At 42.9% G+C, this 20,892-nt stretch overlaps 1 protein-coding gene across 3 annotated transcripts in view; it reads left to right on the top strand.

The window, feature by feature from the left end:
• CCDC15 (coiled-coil domain containing 15) overlaps positions 1–19,661 on the top strand; it is an 87,738-nt gene extending 68,077 nt beyond the window's left edge. For all 3 annotated transcript variants that reach the window (XM_047692827.1, XM_047692825.1, XM_047692826.1), the window contains 3 exons: positions 17,003–17,179; positions 17,385–17,533; positions 18,736–19,661. In XM_047692827.1, the coding sequence (XP_047548783.1) occupies positions 17,003–17,179; positions 17,385–17,533; positions 18,736–18,857 (448 nt within the window). In that variant the 3' untranslated portion in view covers positions 18,858–19,661. The remainder of the gene's footprint in view (positions 1–17,002; positions 17,180–17,384; positions 17,534–18,735) is intronic.
• Positions 19,662–20,892: the final 1,231 nt, after the last annotated feature.

Here is a 20,892-nt window from a genome sequence, read left to right on the forward strand (position 1 = left end):
TTGGTAGCTGATTTCTCTTTAGCGCTGAACAATATTCCATTGTCTGGATGGATCACAGTTTATTTATCCATTCATCTACTGAAGGACATCATGGTTTCTTCCAAGATTTGGCAGTTATGAATAAAGCTGCTAGAAACACCCCTGTACAGGCTTTGTTTGGATATAAGTTTTGAAGTCCTTTGGGTAAATACCAAGTAGCAGGACTGCTAGATAATATGGTAAGAGTACATTTAGTAAGTGGGCTGTACAATTTTGCATTCCTGCTGGCAGTGAATGAGAGTTCTTGTTGCCCTACATCCTTGTCAGCATTTGGTATTGTCAGTGTTACAGATTTTGGCCTTCCTAATAGCTGTGCAGTGGTATCTCATTGTTTTGTTTTGCATTTTCTTTTTTTTTTAAGATTTATTTATTTATTTGACACACAGAGATCACAAGTAGGCAGAGAGGCAGGCAGAGAGAGAGGGGGAAGCAGGCTCCCTGCTGAGCAGAGAGCCAGACGTGGGGCTCGATCCCAGGACCCTGGGATCATGACCTGAGCTGAAGGCAGAGGCGCCTTCTAAGCCACTCAGGCGCCCCTGTTTTGCATTTTCTTGATATGATGTGGGCCATTTTTTCATTTTCTGGGTTGCCAACTATACAGTTGATCCTTGAATAACATGGGAGTTAAGGATATAATTTGCATATAACTTTTGACTCCCCCAAAATTTAACTACAGATAGCCTACTGTTGACTGGAAGTCTTACCGATGACACAAATAGTTGATTAGCACATATTTTGTATGCTGTATATATTACATACTGTATTCTTACAATAAAGTAAGCTAGAGGAAAGAAAATGTTATAAAGGAAATCACAAGGAAGAGAAAATATATTTACGGTACTATAGTGTATTTATCAAAAAAACCCATGTATGAGTGGACCTGTTCAGACCCATTTGTTCAAGGGTTGACTGTATATATGTATGTACAGTATACGTGTATGGAGAGAAAGAGAGAAAGCAAGTGGGACGAGATGAGAACAGCTAGTGAATCTAGGTGAATAATATGCATGTTCATTCTGTTATTCTTTCCACTTTTCTATAGGTTTGAAGTTTTCCAGAGTAAAACATCAGGGGAGAAAGTATAGGATTAAAGACCCTCACAGTCAGCTTCAGCATGAGATGGCTCTCCCTCGCACTTGCCAGAGGAGGTCCCTAAAATCTAGCATTTTGTGAAGGAAGCAGCTGGATTACTTGGGACTGCTTTTCAAGCAGCTTCTCAGTGTGGCTGGATTGAGCTGGCTAATTGTAGGATGTCAAGCCACAAAGTGTGGCTAGATTCCTCAGTCTGATACTGAGAAAAAAATAGGTCCTAAATGTTAGATAGCCCTGATAGATAGCCTCTGTGAATATGAGTAGTGGTCAGACCCAGAGGGGTGAACCAGGGCTAAGAAAGCTGGACAGTTGGAAAACCAGGAGCGCTGTGACAAGGAGGGTCTTCTATGACTTGCCTTCTATCGAGATAAGTGGATACAGAAGAAAACACCAGGCTCAGAGGTGCTGGCGCCCATTGCAGTGGGAGCAGCCAGCACTCAGGCCCGAGCTGAAGTAGGTGAGTGCCCAACATTGTCAGCATCTGGGTGATCTGCAGAGGGTTTTCTCTGGTCTCCTGTGCAGGTCGAAGGCATTGACCTCACACCCAGAAGGCTTGGGGTAAGTCCTGATCGTACCACTTGCAAGCTGTGAGGCTGATTTCCTATTCTTATTCACACAAAAAACATTGACTTCCCTTCCCTTCCGTGCCTTATTGATGGGCTGCAAAAACTGAAAACAAACCATGGAAGGGCCTTTTTAACTCCTTACTATTACTTTCTAGGCAAGAAGCAGTTCATTTTGCAGTCTTCCCTGCCTTTTTAGGTTCAACTCAACTAGATGTTGTTTCAGGCCTTGAGTATATTTCCATTATGAAGTTGTAGGTCTAAAGCTCTTTGATCCTCTGAGGAAGCAGGAATGAGATACTTTAAGATGCTTTTTCTCCTGAACAGAGTGGCAGAGGATGATACCCTTTGAATCTCTCTTTCCCCAGGGAAATAGATTCGCCATAGGCCAGTGGTGACTCACCCACACTGGCCACAGTGTCCGTGTCCTAGCTGAGCAGATACTGGCAGCTGTCTGCCAGAGTGCTGTGAGGGAAGGGAAGTGGGACCTCCACTCAGTCCAGGAGGTCCGCCTTGGCATCTCAGGGGCAGTAGAGGAGAACTGACAGAATGGGAAAGAGGGTCATGCCTTTGATTGGTCTTCAGGAGGAGAGGATTGAGTTAATGGGAATGTGCCACAAGAGTTTACCGCAGTGCAAGGAGAGTTTTCGGGGGGCCCTGTCCAAGCTGTAGTGGTTGCACGGAGCTCCCCTGTACTAACACAGCTCCCTCACCCCTCCTGGAAGAGGTTTTGGAGAAGATGCCCCAGTGACCAGAGGGTTGGATCAGATGATATGCTAGGGCTCTTCCCACCTAAACAGTATGAGCCACTTTTATCTAGCAATGAATTTGAATTAACCTATCGTCTGCTTCCTAGCCCTGTGACCTCAGACATGTTTATCAGCTTTCTGAGCCTTAGCTTCCTCAGCTGTAAAATGAGATTATTAACACCTCCCCAGTATCTCTCACAAGGCTGTTTTAAGTATCAACAGAAATTAGAAATGATGGGCGCCTCGGTGGCTCAGTTGTTTAAGCATCTGATTCTTTTTTTTTTTTTTTTTAAAGATTTTATTTATTTATCTGACAGAGAGAGATCACAAGTAGACGGAGAGGCAGGCAGAGAGAGAGAGAGAGAGGGAAGCAGGCTCTCCGCTGAGCAGAGAGCCCGATGCGGGACTCGATCCCAGGACCCTGAGATCATAACCTGAGCCGAAGGCTGCGGCTTAACCCACTGAGCCACCCAGGCGCCCCTAAGCATCTGATTCTTGATTTCAGTTCAGGTCATGATCTCAGGGTCGTGAGATCTAGCCCCACTGTGGGCTCCATGCTCAGTGGGGTGTCTGCTTGGGAGTCTCTGTCTTCATCTCCCACTGCCCTCCCCACTGCTTGTGCGCTCTCCCCCTCTCTCACTAAAATAAATAAGTAAATCTTAAAAAAAAAAAAAAAAAAGGAAGGAAGGAAGGAGAAATTCCTGGTGAAATCATAAATGTCCTCACCTCATTCTCAGTACTCTGCCCACATTTCCAGGGTGACCAAGTGAGTCCCTGGACTGGCTGTCCCGTAGTTCAGAACAAGGATCACATGTGCTCAAGGGGTCAGCACTAAATCAGATTTCACTAGCCATCCTCCATCCATGGTTACCACTTTGGCCCTTTTTTCTTCCCTATCCCCATATCTTTGTTCTTTTCTTCTTTCTTTCCCTCCTATTCACTCCACTGGCACGTTCTGATAGGTTGCTACATCCCAGATGCCTGCTGGGCCAGAGGGAGTATGTACATTACTGCCATTCCTGAGAGTGTGTCTCGCCTGGTGCAGGGAGAACACAGAGAAGGGATGAGATGGGCAGTGCTCTAAGGGAGGTTTGTGCAGTGGGCTCACAAGGTGGCAGTCCTTTGGCAGGACAAGGCTGGAGGAGGGGAGGCTAGACTGGGTAAGTGTTCACCAGGAAGAAGACATTTGGGCCTGTCTTTGAAGAACAGATGATGATGTTCCAAGTAGAAAAGGCTAGGGGAAGGCGTGGACAGAGAGCACGTCTGTGAGTGTTGAGCCCTGTGGGCTTTGCTTCTCTGCCCCCATCCTTAACCAGCTCCTCTCCTCTGGGTGGCTCCCATGTGCAGCTGCTTTCTAAGCAGAAAGATTTGAAAGCTACAGACAGTTTTGGAAAATACTGCTGCTTGCTCATTGGGGGCTGTGAAATATTACTGGGAAATAAAGGCAGTAATTCTCCACCCTGGCTGTGTACAGCATCTCTTGTGACTTTTTTTGGGGGGGGGGGTTATTTAATTCAAGCTTCCTGGCCTCACCTTTCATGTCTTCTGATTTAGTAAGTCTGGAGCAGGACCACGGAAATTGATAAGATCTGTTTTTACAAATTTGGAAGTAGAAATATTGTCACATTATCTTTGTTTTTCCAGTTCCTCACTAAAGACACACACGTTTTATTGCAGGAAGCTCAGTGTCATCTAGTAAATATTCTCACCTAGCTTCAGTTTTCTAAGAAGCCTAAAGGCTTAGAAGTTCTAAGAATTGAAGGAATTGCTATGGGTGGGATTAGCCCAGCCTTTTTTCCCAGAGGAAAGAGAATGGATAATGAGCAGTCCACTACTTATCTTCCCAGCTTCCCTGGGCCTCAATTTTCTCATCTGTGAAATGGGAATTAAAATAGTAGCCACCTGATAAGATAGTGGTGAGGACCAAAAGAGCACAGAGAACGTAAGAGCACATAGCAAGAGCTCAGTAAATGACTGAGCAATGACTGTTAAGTCATTATAGGGACAGCAAGGCCTGCCTGATGGTTAGCCATGTGGGTTCTAGAGCTGGGCTGCTTGCCACACAGCCTGGCAGCTACTCTCCCTGTAACCTCCGTGGCTCCGTGGTTTCCTTCTCTGTACAATAGGGTTGATTGTGACTCCCTCACAGAACTGTTATGAAATGTTACTAAATGAATGAATAAGTGCAAGACACCAAGATCATTGGTGGGCAAATAACATCAGGGAAATATTAGCAGTTATCATTACTTCTGCTGTGATCTCCAATTGCCTTACGGTATTACTGTTGGATGCTGGTCCTACCCTGTCATCACCTGGTGCTTACCAGCTGCTCCTAGCAACCTTTCAGGCCCAGCTGTGGCCCTTTGAGAAGGGACCATCACCACCTCCTTTGCTAACCATAGCCATAGGTACCCTGACTTGGTCTCCTGATTCAGTAGTTCACCTACGCAGCATCCTGTCAAGATACCAGCTGGCCCTGCAATGCTGAGTCAGACCCAGTTCTAACTCCTCCAGCCAGTGCAGTGGAGCCAAAGTCTCCATTCTCCTACCGTCTTACCCATAGAGATCTATCTAGGGTCCACAGCTTTTCTGTGACCATCTTAGAACCTAAAGGTTCTGAAGACCTCCCTGTCCCCAGTGAGGTTAGTCTTTTAAAGGAAATTGCTAGGGTAAGCCCTGGGGTCCCCACACTTCCTTTGTTCAGAAGGCTGCCTGCCCTCCGTGGTGCCAAGTGACTGATCTTCATTAGGGCTCTTCTTCAAGAGATTATCAGGTGCTAACATGTTCTCTTCTGGTGGAACCATTGCTGGGGATTTTAAGACACCTTTTTGCCTCTTAGAGAAGAAGGCGAATCCCACACATCCATTGGAATCCATATTATATGTTATTTTTTTTAAACCCCATGCATGATTCTGATATTTGGCCAAGGTAGAGAATCACTGAAATAAAGAAGACTGAGATGTAATGGTTATTAAGACTCACCTGTACAAGTTGGGAGGCTGTGAGCTGATTCTGATTCCCCAGCGTGCAGCAGACTTGCCCAGGCGGTCTGCTTATCATACAGATTCTCAAGTCTCACTGATTCAGTAGGTCTGGGAGCGGAGGAGTGGGGAGGAATCCCAAATCCTAGTAAGATGCCAGGGGAAGGGACCCATGGGGAGGGCATGGACAAAGTGGGTGGAAGGCTGCCCGTATGGTCGGTGTAAGCAGGGAGTTGTGCGAGGCAGGGACGTAGCTGAGGTAGTAGTTGTCATCATAAGGTGGAAACATAGTGCGGCTCTCAAAATGAAATCTCAAGTGTCCTGTCAAATAATACATTCCCTTTGAGACTCTCAGGGCATGTTTTCAGATGGGAGAAAATGTATATCCAAAATAGGAATCCCAATATCAGAACTCTCCATGGGAGGGAGGTGAACCCCCTGGGAATTCAGGCTGGGGGGACAGCTGCTACCAGTGGTCAGCAGGGAAAGGCTGGTGCTCTGATCATCTCATAGCTCTTTTCTGTCACTGGACTGCCCTCCACCCACGGGTATATCAGATAGGAGACCACATGAGCACAGGGAAAAATGTCCTCCCCATCAGGAAAGCATTCTCACATGCTGCCTCCACCACTGGATTCATTTCCCAGATGTCCAGGGATGTCAGGCCCAGCAAGCCTGAATGAGGTCAGTGGGAGCTCTCTCTGGAATTTTTGAGAAGTTGTATAAGGCAAATGCCTGACACACCTTGAGTTCTTTTTGTGAAATCTTTAGCTCTGACAGTTCACATCACGTTTGCCCCCCTGGCTCACTGAACATGGTTTTGTTTTTCTAGTAGTGCTCATTGTGAGAGGAAAGAATATTTCCGTCTGGTCCCAGAACAGTCAGCAAGGAAAACCTGTGCAGCCAGGAAGTAGTTAATTGTGGATTCAAACCAGGTCAAATTCTACCGCCTCCAGAGCCCACACCTTGGGAGTCGCTCCCACTTCTCTGTGTCCTGGCAGTGACCCTAACGTGTCTCCTGATCCCAAAGAACTCAGTCAGTGATATTGAACTCGAGTCATGGGACAAGAGCCTCTAGGGTATCACCATTTGTAGTACCATGTCAGAAGGCTACCGAAAGAAGTCCTTTGCTCAAGTGGTCATGCTTTCAAACCTCTGACCACTCCCCAACCTTCCTTGGCCTCCTATTGGGCTAATATTTGGGAGCTGGAACAGTAGCCTTCCTGAAGCAGTGGTGGGCAGTTACTGGAAAGCCATGTGATTGTCTGAGTTGAACCACTTTGTCGAAGACCATTTTCCTTTTCACTCATCACCTTTCCCATATCCCACGAGAGACCCTGTCCCCAGAGCACAATAATTCTTTCCTGAGATAGACTGTAGAGGCATCGAAGAAAAGGAACAAAAATGAGGCTAATTTTGACTTTTCTGGGGCCAAAGAAAAGAAAAGCAGGCAGGCAGGTCAGGTCCAGCTCTGGAGGCCAGGGTGGGCCAAGGATTGCAGTGCCAGGGGTTCTGTTCCAGTCACCAGGGGATTTGCAGAACAAGGCAGGTGGAGGAGGGGGGAAAAGGGAACAGAGTCTTGGCCCTGGCTGCAGTGACCAAAGCCTGGTCCAGGCTCTGAAACCTGGACCACCTCCTCCCCCTCCTTTTCTCCCTCCTCCCTTCCTCCTCTTCCTCCCTTCTTCCTCTTTCTTCTTCCTCCCTCCTTCTTCTTTCTTCTTCTTCTTTTTTTTTTTAATTTTTAAAGATTTTTTTATTTACTTATCTGACAGAGATCACAAGTTGGCAGAGAGGCAGGCAGAGAGAGAGGAAGGGAAACAGGCTCCCTGCCAAGCAGGGAGCCCGATGTGGGGCTCGATCCCAGGACCCTGAGATCATGACCTGAGCCGAAGGCAGAGGCTTTAACCCACTGAGCCACCCAGGCTCCCCTTCTTCTTTTTAACTGCAAACTCTATACCACACCTCCCCAACTAAATTATTAAGGAATTAAGTTTCAGGGATTTCTTAGAGACCCAGGAATGGTTCATGCTCATCAGGGCTCTGTGAAGCCCTCCAGATTGTAGGCTGACGTTGGTATGCATCAGCATTTTTTTCTGGGACAAGGTCCTTGGCTCTCCTCTGATTCTCAAAGGCATCCGCCATTCAGAGCTATGCACCTCAATGAGGAGTGTCTGTCTCCCCACTTCCTGTCCCCACCAGGCAGAGCTTCTGTCCTTAATGTCAGTGCTGGTCAAATTTCAGTGTGCAGTAAAGTTAGCTGGGCATTTTTGTTGAAATATATTTTGTTGAAATATAGATTCTGATTCAGTAGGTCTGCATTTCTTTTCTTTTTTTTTTTTTTTTAAGATTTTATTTGTTTATTTGACAGAGAGAGAGAGAGAACACAAGTAGGCAGAGCAGCAGGCAGTGGGGTGGGGTGGGGTGGGAAGCAGACTCCCTGCTGAGCAGAGAACCTGATGCAGGGCTTGATGTGGGGCTCGATGTGGGGCTAGATCCCAGGACCCTGAGATCATGACCTGAGCCGAAGACAGAGGCTTAATCCACTGAGCCACCCAGGCGCCCCAAGAGTCTGCATTTCTAACAAGCTCAAGGTGATAGGCTGCTGTTCTCTCAAGGGACCAAGCTTGATGGCAAGCTGTGATTTTCTCTCCCCAAGCCTGGATCTCGATCACAGCCTCTTAAGTGATCTCTAGACCACTCTTCCTATGGCCACTGGAGTGATCTCAGTTGCAATTCTAATCTTGTTCTTCCCCTCCTTCCCTTCCTGTGGTTCCCCTCCCTAGCCTCTGTGGTCATAAAAGTCATCTCGGAATCCATAAACCTTTACATGATTTGTCTTCATCCTGTCTTTTCCCCCAGTGTGCCTTTCGGTCCATGAGCAATTAATTCCGTTCATGCTGGACTACATGAGAGCAAGAATTGAGGGGCTGTGGGGAGGGTGTGAGTCAGACTAGCGTCTGAATCCTGTTCCTGCCACTTCCTACTTTGTGATCTCTGAAGTCTAGTTTTTTCATATGCAGAATGGGAATAAAAATACCTACCTCATGGAGTTAACCATGAGAAGCAAATGACATGCTCTATGTAAAGCATTTAGCACAGTGCCCACATAGTCATTCCTCAATAAGCCGTAGCTATTGTGACTTAATCATAATATGCTCTAGAGTTTCCATTTGTCACCCGATTCCCCGATTGGCTTGTTCTCCTAGTTCCCCTTTTCTGCCTCATCACATGTCGCCCCCTCCTCAAGTCCTTCTTGACTCCCTCACCCCTCAAGCCCACGCAGGCTTCCACCTCAGTTGTAACACTGTGGGTGATTTCTTTGTATACTCTTCCTACAGCAATGCCCAACGCGGTTTGGGGCACATATCAATAACTGTCACTAGAAGAGTTATAGGAAACTGAGTTGTGTTCTTATTTCTTTTTGTTGTGTAGTATTATACATACCTGTACTACCTACTTCTTAGCTACAGGCAATATATATGTATTATATAATTGGAGAGATTTGTTTGGTTATTTTTTTCCTCCAACTAATGTAATCCTCAGTAATATCTATTACTTCTGCCCTGACGAATTGCAGATCCCAAAGGAGTCTGGATTAGCATGAGCATTGCCTTATACTAAAATCAGTTCACTCAACAAATATTTGTACTGGGCACAGTGAATGACCATAGTGAGGATCATCCCATTTGCCCCGCAGCATCGCAGTGTATAGCTTTCTTTATGGAGGCATTGGCTCTGAGCTTCTGCCACCCAGGAGAGGACAAGATCTACGCTGAGGCTTCCCATCAGTAAGCCCCATTGTGTGCCCTTAGGGAGCCCATAAATACTAGGAATGTTCTGTAGATGTAGGCAAGAATCCCTTGGAGCTATTTCTCAACTCCAAAGTGGTTTGGGCAGAATATTCTACTTTTCTGAAAAATCAGTCCTTCTGAGTATTTGTACTCCTATCCGAGCCTCAATTCCCTCAATTCCCTAATAATAAAGGTCCCCCCCACCCAAGTCTCTACAGCTTACAAAGATCCTTCATGTACATTAATGAGAAGGATCTTTGTCACAACCCTGAGAGGCAGACCTGAATCCAGATCTGCTGACTATAGGTCGAGGAGTTCTTTCTGTTGTGATTGAATCTTGCATCTCTGAGCCAGGAAATGATGAAGTAGGATGGCAAAACCACCGGGCTGCTACTTGCTTTCAATTCATTTCCTGAAATGGGGGAGGGGACCAGTGAGGGAGACAGCTGTGGAGGGAGGGTGGCTCTTCCACATCAGCAGGAGAGGACACTTGAATGTAGAAGATGAACTTTAGTCTGATTTCCGGCCATTCTCCTTGTCTCTGAACTCGCAGACTGCAGTGGGCCTCACAGAACTTCCTGGTCTGCTGGAAAAGGAAATGGCCTCAACCACATGGGCCTAGGCAGGGAGGCAACCAACAGGCATCCCTCTCGGAAGACAAGTGAGCTGAAGCAGGAGCAGAATTTCCTGTTATATGTGACTCTCTGTGGCTATGTCCCATCAGTTGTTCCTTTTAGCAAAGCTGAAGTTTAAATTAGGGGTCTTATAGTTGATAGCAGCTTGATAATAGCACCTGTGATTAGTGAGATTGCCAAGGGGAAGGTGACTCTCAGAAAGTCAGTATGTGTCCAACTGCCCTCCTGCTGTGGAAGTGCCTTTCCCTTGCTACTTTGGGATCTGGGATGATTTTTACTGAGGAAATCCAGGAGCTTCCATAGATGGGGAGATAGTCACTTCTAGGTACTTTTCAGGGATTGGGGTTCATGAACTTTGAAGTCCAATTCCAACTGTGAAGCTGACTACCAGAGTGTTTGGGCCTGTGCCTGGACCCGGAGCCTCTCTGCTGATAGCTGTGAATGATGATGGGTCAGATGATTTCAGCTTTGAATGCACATTTGAATCCACCTGGGGAGCATTCTAAACTACATTTAAGCAGGGGCCCCACCCTCAGATCCTTATTCAATGGTCTGGGTGAGGCAGGGGATTGATAACTTTTTGCAGGGTCCTCCAGGCAATCAGTTGTATAGTAAAGGTGAAGAAATGGGATGCGTTAATCTCTGAGCTTTCCTGAAGATGTAGGGGAGAACTCAGGTGTCCATCTGGTCCACAGTCCACAATGCACCATGTGGTCATTCTAAGAATGCCTTTAAATTCAAGGTCTTGAATTCCAGAGCAGAAAGCACTATACAGAGGCCACTGGCCAAGTCCATTATTTTAAAGTGACAGGCCCTGTGGGGAGCAGTGTGTTCCAGGCACATAATAAGGTAGAGCAAGCAGGTGTCCAGGCATTTGGCTCCCAAGCCTGTGGCCCTGTCATAATGGCACACAGTTCTGAAGGAAGCCCAGGGAATTACTGGAGAGCAAAATCACACTTTTGCCCAGTTCCCCCTCCAGCTCTGAAGGAAGCCAGGGGAATTACTGGGGGCGCAAAGTAACTCTTTTGCCCAGTTTCCCTTGTAAGCCTTTTACCTAATGGTGTTTTGGAGTTTGGTGAATATTTACTTATTCCTTCTGCACTCAGTAACTTCATGTCCAAGCTCCAGAGAAGTGGGTTATTCTTATCCACAGATGAAGAAACTACAGGTGGAAAGATTGAGACTTTCCCTGGTCACACAGCACGATAATAACAGAAGCTGTGTAATGGAAACAGCAGTCCTTGTTTTCCTGGAAGAAAATCCCTTCCTCTCCACATTGACTTAGCTATTCGGAAGCAGCAGGTCTCGGCTGTAGTGAGCTCCATCGAGAACAGAGGCACGCCTGTGTGAGGTTGTCCTGCCCTGGAAGAGGAGAGAGTGCATTCTAGTCTACGCTTCTCTAGCGGGGCAGGTGTGCTTTTGGTGTCTCAGTGTCTCTCCCTTGTCTACCAAGCCCTTTCACAGCCTGTCCACTGCTTTTCCCTGCCCTTCTGTTCAGGATGAGATGTCTAGGCTGTCCCAAGCCACATCATTCCATCTGAAAGGGCAAAATGGCAGGAAGGCTCCCACCACGGGATGGAGGAGGTGATGAGAAGGAAACGTGTAGGCTTTCCCTTGGTCCTGGAGGTCAGCAGAATAGCTGCAGAGGTGCTCCAGCAGGAAACCATAGCATGCGGGAGTGGAAACTCCTGCTGGCTCCAGCAACATGTCGCGTGTCACGGCACATCGTGTTTATGGCGGTTTACAAAGAGTGAAAAGACTATTTTTATGCAAATCTACTATGTGAATGTAGATTTCTTTTAGCTTTGCTCAGTGGAGAATCATTTCTGAAGCTCTGCTGTTGTTTCGCTCCCCCTTCCCCCTCAGCTCGAAATTGATTAGCAGCCACAGAAAATGTGCCTCCAGAAACGGCGTCCCAGAGACGCGTATCAGGCAAAGAATTTGTCCAGCCTGGCAAAACAGCTTTGTGGGGCTTTGCTCTGAAGATTCCGGCTGATGCTTCCCTTTGCAGAAATGATAAACTCTCCACCTATGGAAGGTTATTGGATTGGGCTGATGAAAAATCTGATAGACCAAGAATAGCATCTGTAGGACCCCATGGCTAGAATAGCCAAGACAGTGAACCACACTGCTCAGATCTGGCTTTACCTGATCTGTCATGTCAGGTGTGGCACCCAGCCTCCAAGGTAACCCCTAACGATTGGCATCTCTTGGTATCCACACCTTTGTATTGTGCCCACACACAATGAAGAGGGCTGATCCATGTGACCAATAGGATATTGCAAATTGATGGTGTGTGACTTCCCAGGCTAGATAGTTAACAAAAATTGCAGCTTCCACCTTGGGCCCTTGAATTGCTCACTCTGGGAAGCCAGACACCCTGCTGTGAGGAGATCAAGCAACACTGTGGAGATCATGTCAGGAAGAACCAACTTCCAGCATGCACTTGCTAGGCACATGAATGCACCCTCTCCGGAAACCTCCAGGCTTGGTTAAGCCTTCAGATGATTCTTGCTCCTCAGCATTTGAGTCTCAGCTGAGGCTTTGGACATCATAGAACAGAGATAAGCTGTCTCCACTGTGACTTGTGTGCATTCCTGACCCACAAAAATACTGGGATAAGTCTTTATTATTGTTTTCTGCCATTAAGTTGTAGGAGTGATTTGTAATGCAATAGATGACTGGGGAGTATGTATAGACTGGGTCATAGAAGTATAGGATCATGGTGGGTAGAATATAAAGTTGGATCAGACAGAATTTATTGGTATGGGCCCACTCAGTAGTGACTCCAGATTCAGTGTTTGAGATGGGGGGGGTTAGAAGTTGGTTGACTAACCCATGGCCCCAAGGGTCGCCTACACAAAATGAAGTTAAATGCCAGAACTGCTTTGTTGTAGGTGGTATGTTGTAGAGAAAGGTATCCAAAAGCTTAGGGATACTGGTATGTTAGAGTGGACTTATCATGTAAGACCTGTTCACCAACTCTGTAAGGGTCAAGAGGGCACACCTTTCATCACCACTGTGAGAAATTAAACATCCTTGAAGAGTTTTGTGGTCACTCTTCTCTGTAGGAAGTGAAACCACCAAATGGGGATCCCTGATGTAGTAGGGATAGTGGGATTCCAGAGTGGCAGGACAAGAGGGATGTGGTTTCCATAATTGGACAATTGAGCCAAAGCAATAATCACAATTGTTTGACTCAGAACTGTGGCATCTGGCTAGTAGATCGTGGTCCCTTTGGGGAAGAAATATAGCAATATAAAATTTTGGCAGTATAGCAAGGTCCTTCCTCAAAGGGACAGGGATTTCACTTCATCCAAGATGTTCTTGGTCTGTAAATGGGCTCAAGTCTGGGAATTGATTGAAGGGCCATTATGACTCTGTTTTGTGATCTAAGATATATTACTGTTCACTCAACCTAAACTCTTATGCTTATCCAGAGGTGAGAGTTCATGTTGATCCATGGGCTGTGGTGTGGTTTGGCTGGATGGTCAGAGACTTGACCATTATTGGGAAGTTGGTGATAAGGAAGTCTGGGGAAGAGGTAGATGTACAGACTTCTCTAGGCAAAAGATATGAAGATATTTGTCTTCCACATTAATGCTCACTGAGGGTAACCTCACCATTCAGTCAGTGAGTCAATAATTCACTCACTCACTCATCACGAAGGAATGATCCCATAAACATATGACCTTTGAACAACGTGGGAGTTAGGGGCAGTAATATTCCACATTGTTGAAAACCACCTGTAACTTTTGACTCCCCAAACTTAACTACTTATAGCCTGTTGTTGACTAGAAGCCTTCACAATAACATAAACAGTTGATAAATACATGTTTTATATGTTATATGTATTATATGCTATATTCTTACAATAAAATAAGCTAGAAAAAAGAAAATGTTATTAAGGAAATCATAAGAAACAAAAAATACATTTACAGTACTATATTATTTTAAAAAAAATCCACATGTAAGTGGATCCATGCAGCTCAAGTTCGTGTTGTTCAAGGCTAACTCTATATATTCTTCGCTGAGATGTCTGTTCAGGTCTTTGGCTCATTTTTTTAAAAATTTTATTTATTTATTTGACAAAGAGAGACAGAGAGGCAGAGAGGCAGGCAGTGTGTGTGTGGGTGGGGGGAAGCAGGCTCCCCACTGAGCAGAGAGCCCGATGTGGGGCTCGATCCCAGACCCTGAGATCATAACCTGAGCCGAAGGCAGAAGCTTAATCCTCTGGCAACCCAGGTGCCCCTTTGGCTCATTTTAAAATCAGGTTTGTTTTCTTATTGTTGAGTTATGAGTTCTTTGTATATTTGGTCAGTAGTCTTCTATGAGATATCTTTTGCAAATATTTTCTACCAGTCTATGGCTTGTCTTCTCACAGTGCCTTTTGCAGAGCAGAAGTTTCTGATTTTAATGGAGTCTACCTTATCAATTGTTTCTTTTATGGATCATGCCTTTGGTATGTATCTAAAATATCATCACCATACCCAAGATCATGTCGATTTTCACCTAAATTATCTTCTAGGAGTTTTTTAGTTTTGCATTTTATAGTTAATTCTGTGACCCTTTTTGTTTTGTGAGGAGTGTAAGGTCTTTGTCTAGATTCATTTTTTGTACATGGATATTCAGTTGTTTCTGCACCATTTGTTGAAGAGACTGTCTTCATGCCATTGCATTGCCTTTGCTTCTTTGTCAAAGATCAGTAACTCTATTAAGATGGGTCTATTTCTGGGCTTTCTGTTCCATGCTATTCTATTTGTCTATTCTGCCACCAATACCACACTGTCTTGATCACTGCAGCTTTGTAAAAGTCTTAAAGTTGAGTAGTATGTATCTTCTAACTTTGTTTTTTTCCCTCAGTATTATCTTAGCTATTTGGGGAATTTTGCCTCACCATAAAAACTTTAGAATAACTTTGTTGCTATCTATAAAATAACTTATTGGGATTTGGGGTGGGGGGAGGTTGCATGGAATCTATAGATCAGATTGGGAAGAACATAGACTGTCATGTCATCTGGAAACAAACACAGCATTGTTTTCCTTCCCAATTTATCTTTTATTTCCTTTTCTTGTCTTATTGCATTGGCTAAGACTTTCAGTATCATGTTGAAAAAGAAGTGGTGAGGAGAAAATCTTGACTTATTCCTGATCCTAGTGGGCAACTGTCTAGTTTCTCGCCTTTGAGTATGATGTAGCTGTATGTTTTTTGTAGATACCCTTTATCAAGTTTAGAAAGTTCCTTTTATTTCTAGTTTACCAAGAGTATCATAAATGGTGCTGGATTTTGTCAGATGCTTTTTCTATGTATATTTATAAGGTATGTGATTTTTCTTATTTCTCCTGTTGACGTGACAGATTACATTGATTTTTTTTTTTCCATGTTGAATTAGCCTTGCATTCCTGGGATAAACCCCACTTGGTCTTGGCATATAATTCTTTTTCTACATTGTTAGTTTTGATGTGCTAACATTTTTGAGGATTTCTTTCTCTGTGTTCATGAGAAATATTGGTCTCTAGTTTGTTTACTTATTTATTTATTTATTATTTAGTTATTTGAGAGAGAGACAGAGAGAATAAAGCAGGAAGAGGGCAGAGAGAAAAGGACAAGCAGACTCCCTGCCAAGCTGGAAGCCCAATGCAGGGCTTGATCCCAGGACTCTGAGATCATGACCTGAGCTAAAGGCAGATGCTTAACTGACTGAACCTCCCAGGGCCCCTCTAGTTTTCTTTCCCTGTAATATCTTTGTCCGGTTTTGGTATTAGGGTAGTGCTGGCCTCATAGAATGAGCTAAGAAATACTCATTCTGTTTCTGTCCTCTGAAGGAAGATTGTAGAGAATTGGTATAATTTCTTCCATGATTATTTGGTGATCCCGTGTGGGCCTGGTGCTTTCTGTTTTGAAAGGTTATTAGTTATTGATTTCATTAAATATAGGCTTGTTTTCCAGTGTGTTTTTCATTTCAGAAGTTGTAGTTTTCATCTTGAGAAGTTTGATTTGTCTTTTTTATATCTTAACTTTTTGAACGTATAAAATGTAGGCATAACTATTCTAATGTTTTCCTGTCCTAATTCTAATAACTCAGTTCTAGGTTGGTTTTGATTGGTTTTTCTGTTCATTATAAGTAAGTTTTCCTGCTTCTTTGCATCCTTGGTAGTCTTTGATTAGATGTCAAACATTGTGAATTTTACCTTGTTGGTTGCTAGGTATCTTTGTATTCTTATAAATTTTTCTCAGCTTTTGGGGTACAGTTAAATTACTTTGGGGATTTGCTTTCATAATTTATGACCTTGTGTCTGGAACAGTGCTCAGTTTAGGACTAACCAACATTCCCCACTGTGGAGGTAAGATCATTCTGAAAATTCTGCCCAATGCCCTGTGTGTTACGAGTTTTTCAAGTTTGATTGGTGGGAACAGGCACTATTCCCAGCTCTGTGTGAGCCTAGTCACTGTTCCTTGTTACCCATGATTCTGTTACTGATGATTCTGCTCCTAGCCTCAGGTTATTTCTTCAAATAGGTACAGAGTACTCTGGTGTGTATCAGAAGGATACACAGTAGATCTCCAAGTTTTCACTCTTGAACAGCTCTCCACTCTTTGGTATTCCCTGTTATGAACTCTAGTTGCCTTTGGTCCCTGGACCTTCAGCTCCAACTTCTTGACTCAGGGAGTCTACCAGGCTCTACCTCAATACTCCTACCTCATGCTGCTGCCTGGAAACTTACAAGGCAGTAGGTTTTGGCAATTAATAGGGCTCACTTCATTTGTTTACTGTCAAGAATCACTGCCTCTCATCACCTGATGTCCAGAGTCATAAAACCCATTGTTTTTGTATTTTGTCTGGTTGGTTGGTTGGTTGATCTATCTATTTATTTGGTTGTCTAAGGTAAGAAAGCTTTTGTACTTGTATTCTTACAGCGAAACCTTTTTATACGTAAGCAGTGGTCCTTGTCATTTGAGAGGCTATATATTTACGTGAGCTGTAGAATAACCTTCAGTCAGCCAGCAGGAATTTTTAAGGCTACCCTAGGGTGCTAAACTGATTTCCTGACTCTCTTGTTTCTGGGAATTCCTTGAATTATTTGGGTCTAGAAGCTAATTTAAATAGTGATTTTATGAAATTCCTAACCGTGTTATGATTTTATTCTCAGAATTAAAAAAAAGAAAGAGCAGCAACGTTATGCCGAAGAGCAGAGGATACTAAGAATGAACTTTCATGAAGAGCTGTATTCAGGGGAGAAGATGAGTGACATATTAGCCCAGCTGAAACTTGAGGAACTAAAAGGAGTCAGAGAAAAACAACAACAGAGAGAAAAGGAATCCCAAAGGTATTTTGAAAAGTTCTGCATAAAGTCCTGGCTCTAGAGGAATAGCACTGTATTTTCCCCAGTGCTGTTTCCCAGTACAAAGAGGAAGAGTTGAGACACAGAGATGTGAACTAGTTTTAATGGTTAAAGCTGGTCATCAGATAAGGACTCATGCTCATTCTCTTCCTAGTGCTCCACTTTGCCTGACCATACTGTATCTTTATAGATATGTAGAAGCTCTGCGAGCCCAGATCCAGGAGAAAATGCGGCTGTATAATATTACTCTACCTCCACTATGCTGCTGTGGTCCTGATTTTTGGGATGCTCATCCTGATACCTGCGCCAACAATTGTATTTTCTATAAAAACCATAGAGGTAAGCTTCTTAAAGGAATGGTTATGGCTTGGTGGCAATTAAAAAACAAACAAGAAATGTAGTGATCATAGTAAGTTAGCATTTATTGAGATTGATATCAGAGACTGTTATAACGCCTTTACAAAACAACTCTGGGACAATAAAAATAATTATAGTGAGTTATAATCCTTTTGAGATCGGCTATCTTTTTGTCTCCATTAATGCTGGGGAAATATTTCTACTCCACTGTAGGGAGACTTGGCTTCCTGGTTCTCCTATAAATGAAGAAATTAGGGCTTATGTTTTATGGCCATCTGTCCAGTTGCGTTCCCTGTTATTCAAATACTTCAATGTTACTTAACATAGATTTATTACCATCTCTATCCACATTAGACTGTCCAGTTCTGCCAGGTGACGCAGAGGAAAATGAGGACCAGTATAAACACTATCTTCAGGAATCGCAGCTAGAGAAAACAGTCCTTCTTATTGTCACTGATGTTTCTGTTTCCTGGCCATCCTTAAACATATTGATGTACACAGTGTAGAGATTATGTAGGCTTCATGCACACACCAAAATACCGCCACTATTTGTATTCCTACTTCCCCATCCATGTGATACGAGTTTCTCATCAATTCTGTGAGTTAAATTTTAAAAACACAAATCTTATCATGCCATTCCTCTGTTCTAAAACCTTGAGGGTTCAACATTACAGTACAAAATGCATGCCATATTTGGCATATTTTCTCTCTGGCCCCAGGCGACACTCCAGCCTTATCAAACTTGCTATTTCCAGTACATGTTGCCTTTTTTATGCCTTTTGCTCCACATATTTTTCTGCCTAGAAGACCTCCTTTCGATTACTCTTATTAATCATTCAAGACCATCTTACATGTTACTACTTCTGGAAATCTTTTCCATCTTTTCCTAGATGTTTTTTCATTCATTCTGCACTTCATTCGGTGATGATATTTTACATAGACCTCTTGTTTGAAAGTGTTAACACTGCAATTTAATTATTTTTGTGTGCATTCTCGTCATTATCTTTTCTGTCCTCACAGAGTGCTTGACATGTACTAAGTACTCAATAAGTGTTTATTCAATGAATAGGAAAAGTTAATATCTATGAGACTTGTATAGAAGCAGTAGTAATGGGAAGGAGGTTGACAGAGTGAGTAGTTGAGAATCTAACTTCATTCCTCACTGTGCAAACCTTTATTTGCAGCGTATACCCGGGCACTACATTCGGTCATCAATTCCTGTGATATCCCTGAGGGGACCTCAACTGTTCGAGTCGCCATGCATAATTTGGCTTCTGTGCACAGACGGACTTTGAAAAATCTGTAATGAGAATCTGAATCCAATTGTTAGTATTTCAATCTTCACTTAAAGTCAAACCTGAGAGATTATTTAGGAAAAGCTGTTAAAATGTATTAAGATGTGTAATCTGGAAAGAAGGACTGTCTCAACAAGACAACCATCTCTATAATTAGATCATAAACATTGTTTCAGCCTCTGCCAGGGACTGAAATTGAAAGTCGACCTCCAAACTGGTGTTTTTGCTGTGAACTGTATAGAGTCAATTGTTTTAAAAATGATCACTCAGACCAGTAAGGTTTTTTTTTACTTAGCTCTGCTCTGATCAGAAGAGATCATGAGAAATCTTTGAGATTATCTCATTTATGGTCTTTCTTAAAGTGTATCTTTGAATCTTGACAAGATTGAAAATGTCTAGATAAAGCTGAAAAGAAGATGATGAGATGAGTTTCTAAGTATCAGTGGCCATCTGTATTGCCGATAGCGTTACTTGTTGTGTATAACAATTAGAGGTGAGAAGAATCTGAATTTGATGCATATTTTTTTTCTCAAGATTTTTCTCTCCTGGTTTTTTAACTTATTACCTCTTTCCCCATTCAATGACATTGGACTTAGGACTTTATAATTTTATAATTTTGTATTGCAAAAATAAGGTGAATAAACCCTCTGTCTTTTGAGCATCTTGTAGGTGAAATCATTGTGAGTGACTTTTCAAAAAGTAAACCTGAAGTCAAAGTGAGTAATCAAGTCCTGCCTTATTTATCCCTGTCTTTTAAGAATCTGGTGAATGGCATAGCTACAAAACAGATGAAATAAAAATTTCTGTAGTTAGTATGAGTTTGCTATTTCTTCACAGTATTTCCTGACACAAAATATGAAAAGTTTATTATTGAATTAAAGATACTATGAATCTCTTTTTCTTACTTTTCTCTAATGGAGCGTGTTGAAGAAGCACTTAGGTTACACCTCAAAAAAACTCCTATTAAACATCTAGCCAGGTCATCAAAAATTAGAGCCAAAAATTACCTGTATGACAAGATTGACAGGTTAGTTAGCCAGATTAATAATCTAGTTCAGTCAAAAGCTTTAAGTAATTATATCCACCATTCAGCCTTTAGGAGTTGTATTTTTTAACAGTTTTATTGAGATATAATTTATATACCATATGATTAACCCATTTGAAGTGTACAATTTAGTGGGTTTTAGTCTATTCTAGGATTGTGCAACTATCACCACTGTCAAATTTTAGAATAGTTTTGTCATTCTAAGGAGATGCCCCCATAATCCAGCAGTTCCACTTTTGAGTATATATCTAAAATAATTGGAAGCAGGATCTCGAGTGGATATTTGTATACCATGTTCATGGCAACATTATTCACAATAGCCGAGAAGTGGAAGCAACCCAGTGTCTGTCCACAGATGAATGTGTAAACAAAGCATGGTATGTATATAAATGTACAGTGGAATATTATTCAGCCTTAAAAAGGAAAGAAATGGTATCACATGCTAAAGTATGGATGAGCGCTAAGATCATTATGCTGCATGAAGTCGAGTCACAAAAAGACAAATACAGTATGATACCACTTACATGAGAACCTAGAGTAGTCAAAGTCACAGACACAGAAAGTAGAATAGTCATTGCCAGCGTCTGTGGGGAGGAGGAAATGGGAAGTTGTTTAAAGGGTAGTTTCAGTTTTGCAATATGAAAAAGTTCTGGAGATCTATTTTATAATAATGTGAATCTACTTAATATTACCAAGCTGTACACTTATAAACAATTACAGTGGTAAATTTTAGTTGATGTAGCTTTTTTTTTAACCACAATTAAAAATTTTAAGAAGAAAAATTCCATACCTCTTCCATACCATACACTTCCCATTCCCTCCTCGCTCAGCTTTAGGCAATCACCAGCCTACTTTCTGTCACTATAGATTTGTCTATTCTGGACATTTTATATAAAAGGAATCATACAATATATAGTTTTTTGTGACTGGAATCTTTTGTTTTGTATGCTCTTTTAAGATTTTTCCATGTTGTAGCATGTATCAATACTTCATTGCTTTTT

This window comes from Lutra lutra, chromosome 10, assembly GCF_902655055.1.
Source record: "Lutra lutra chromosome 10, mLutLut1.2, whole genome shotgun sequence".
NCBI lineage: Eukaryota > Metazoa > Chordata > Mammalia > Carnivora > Mustelidae > Lutra > Lutra lutra.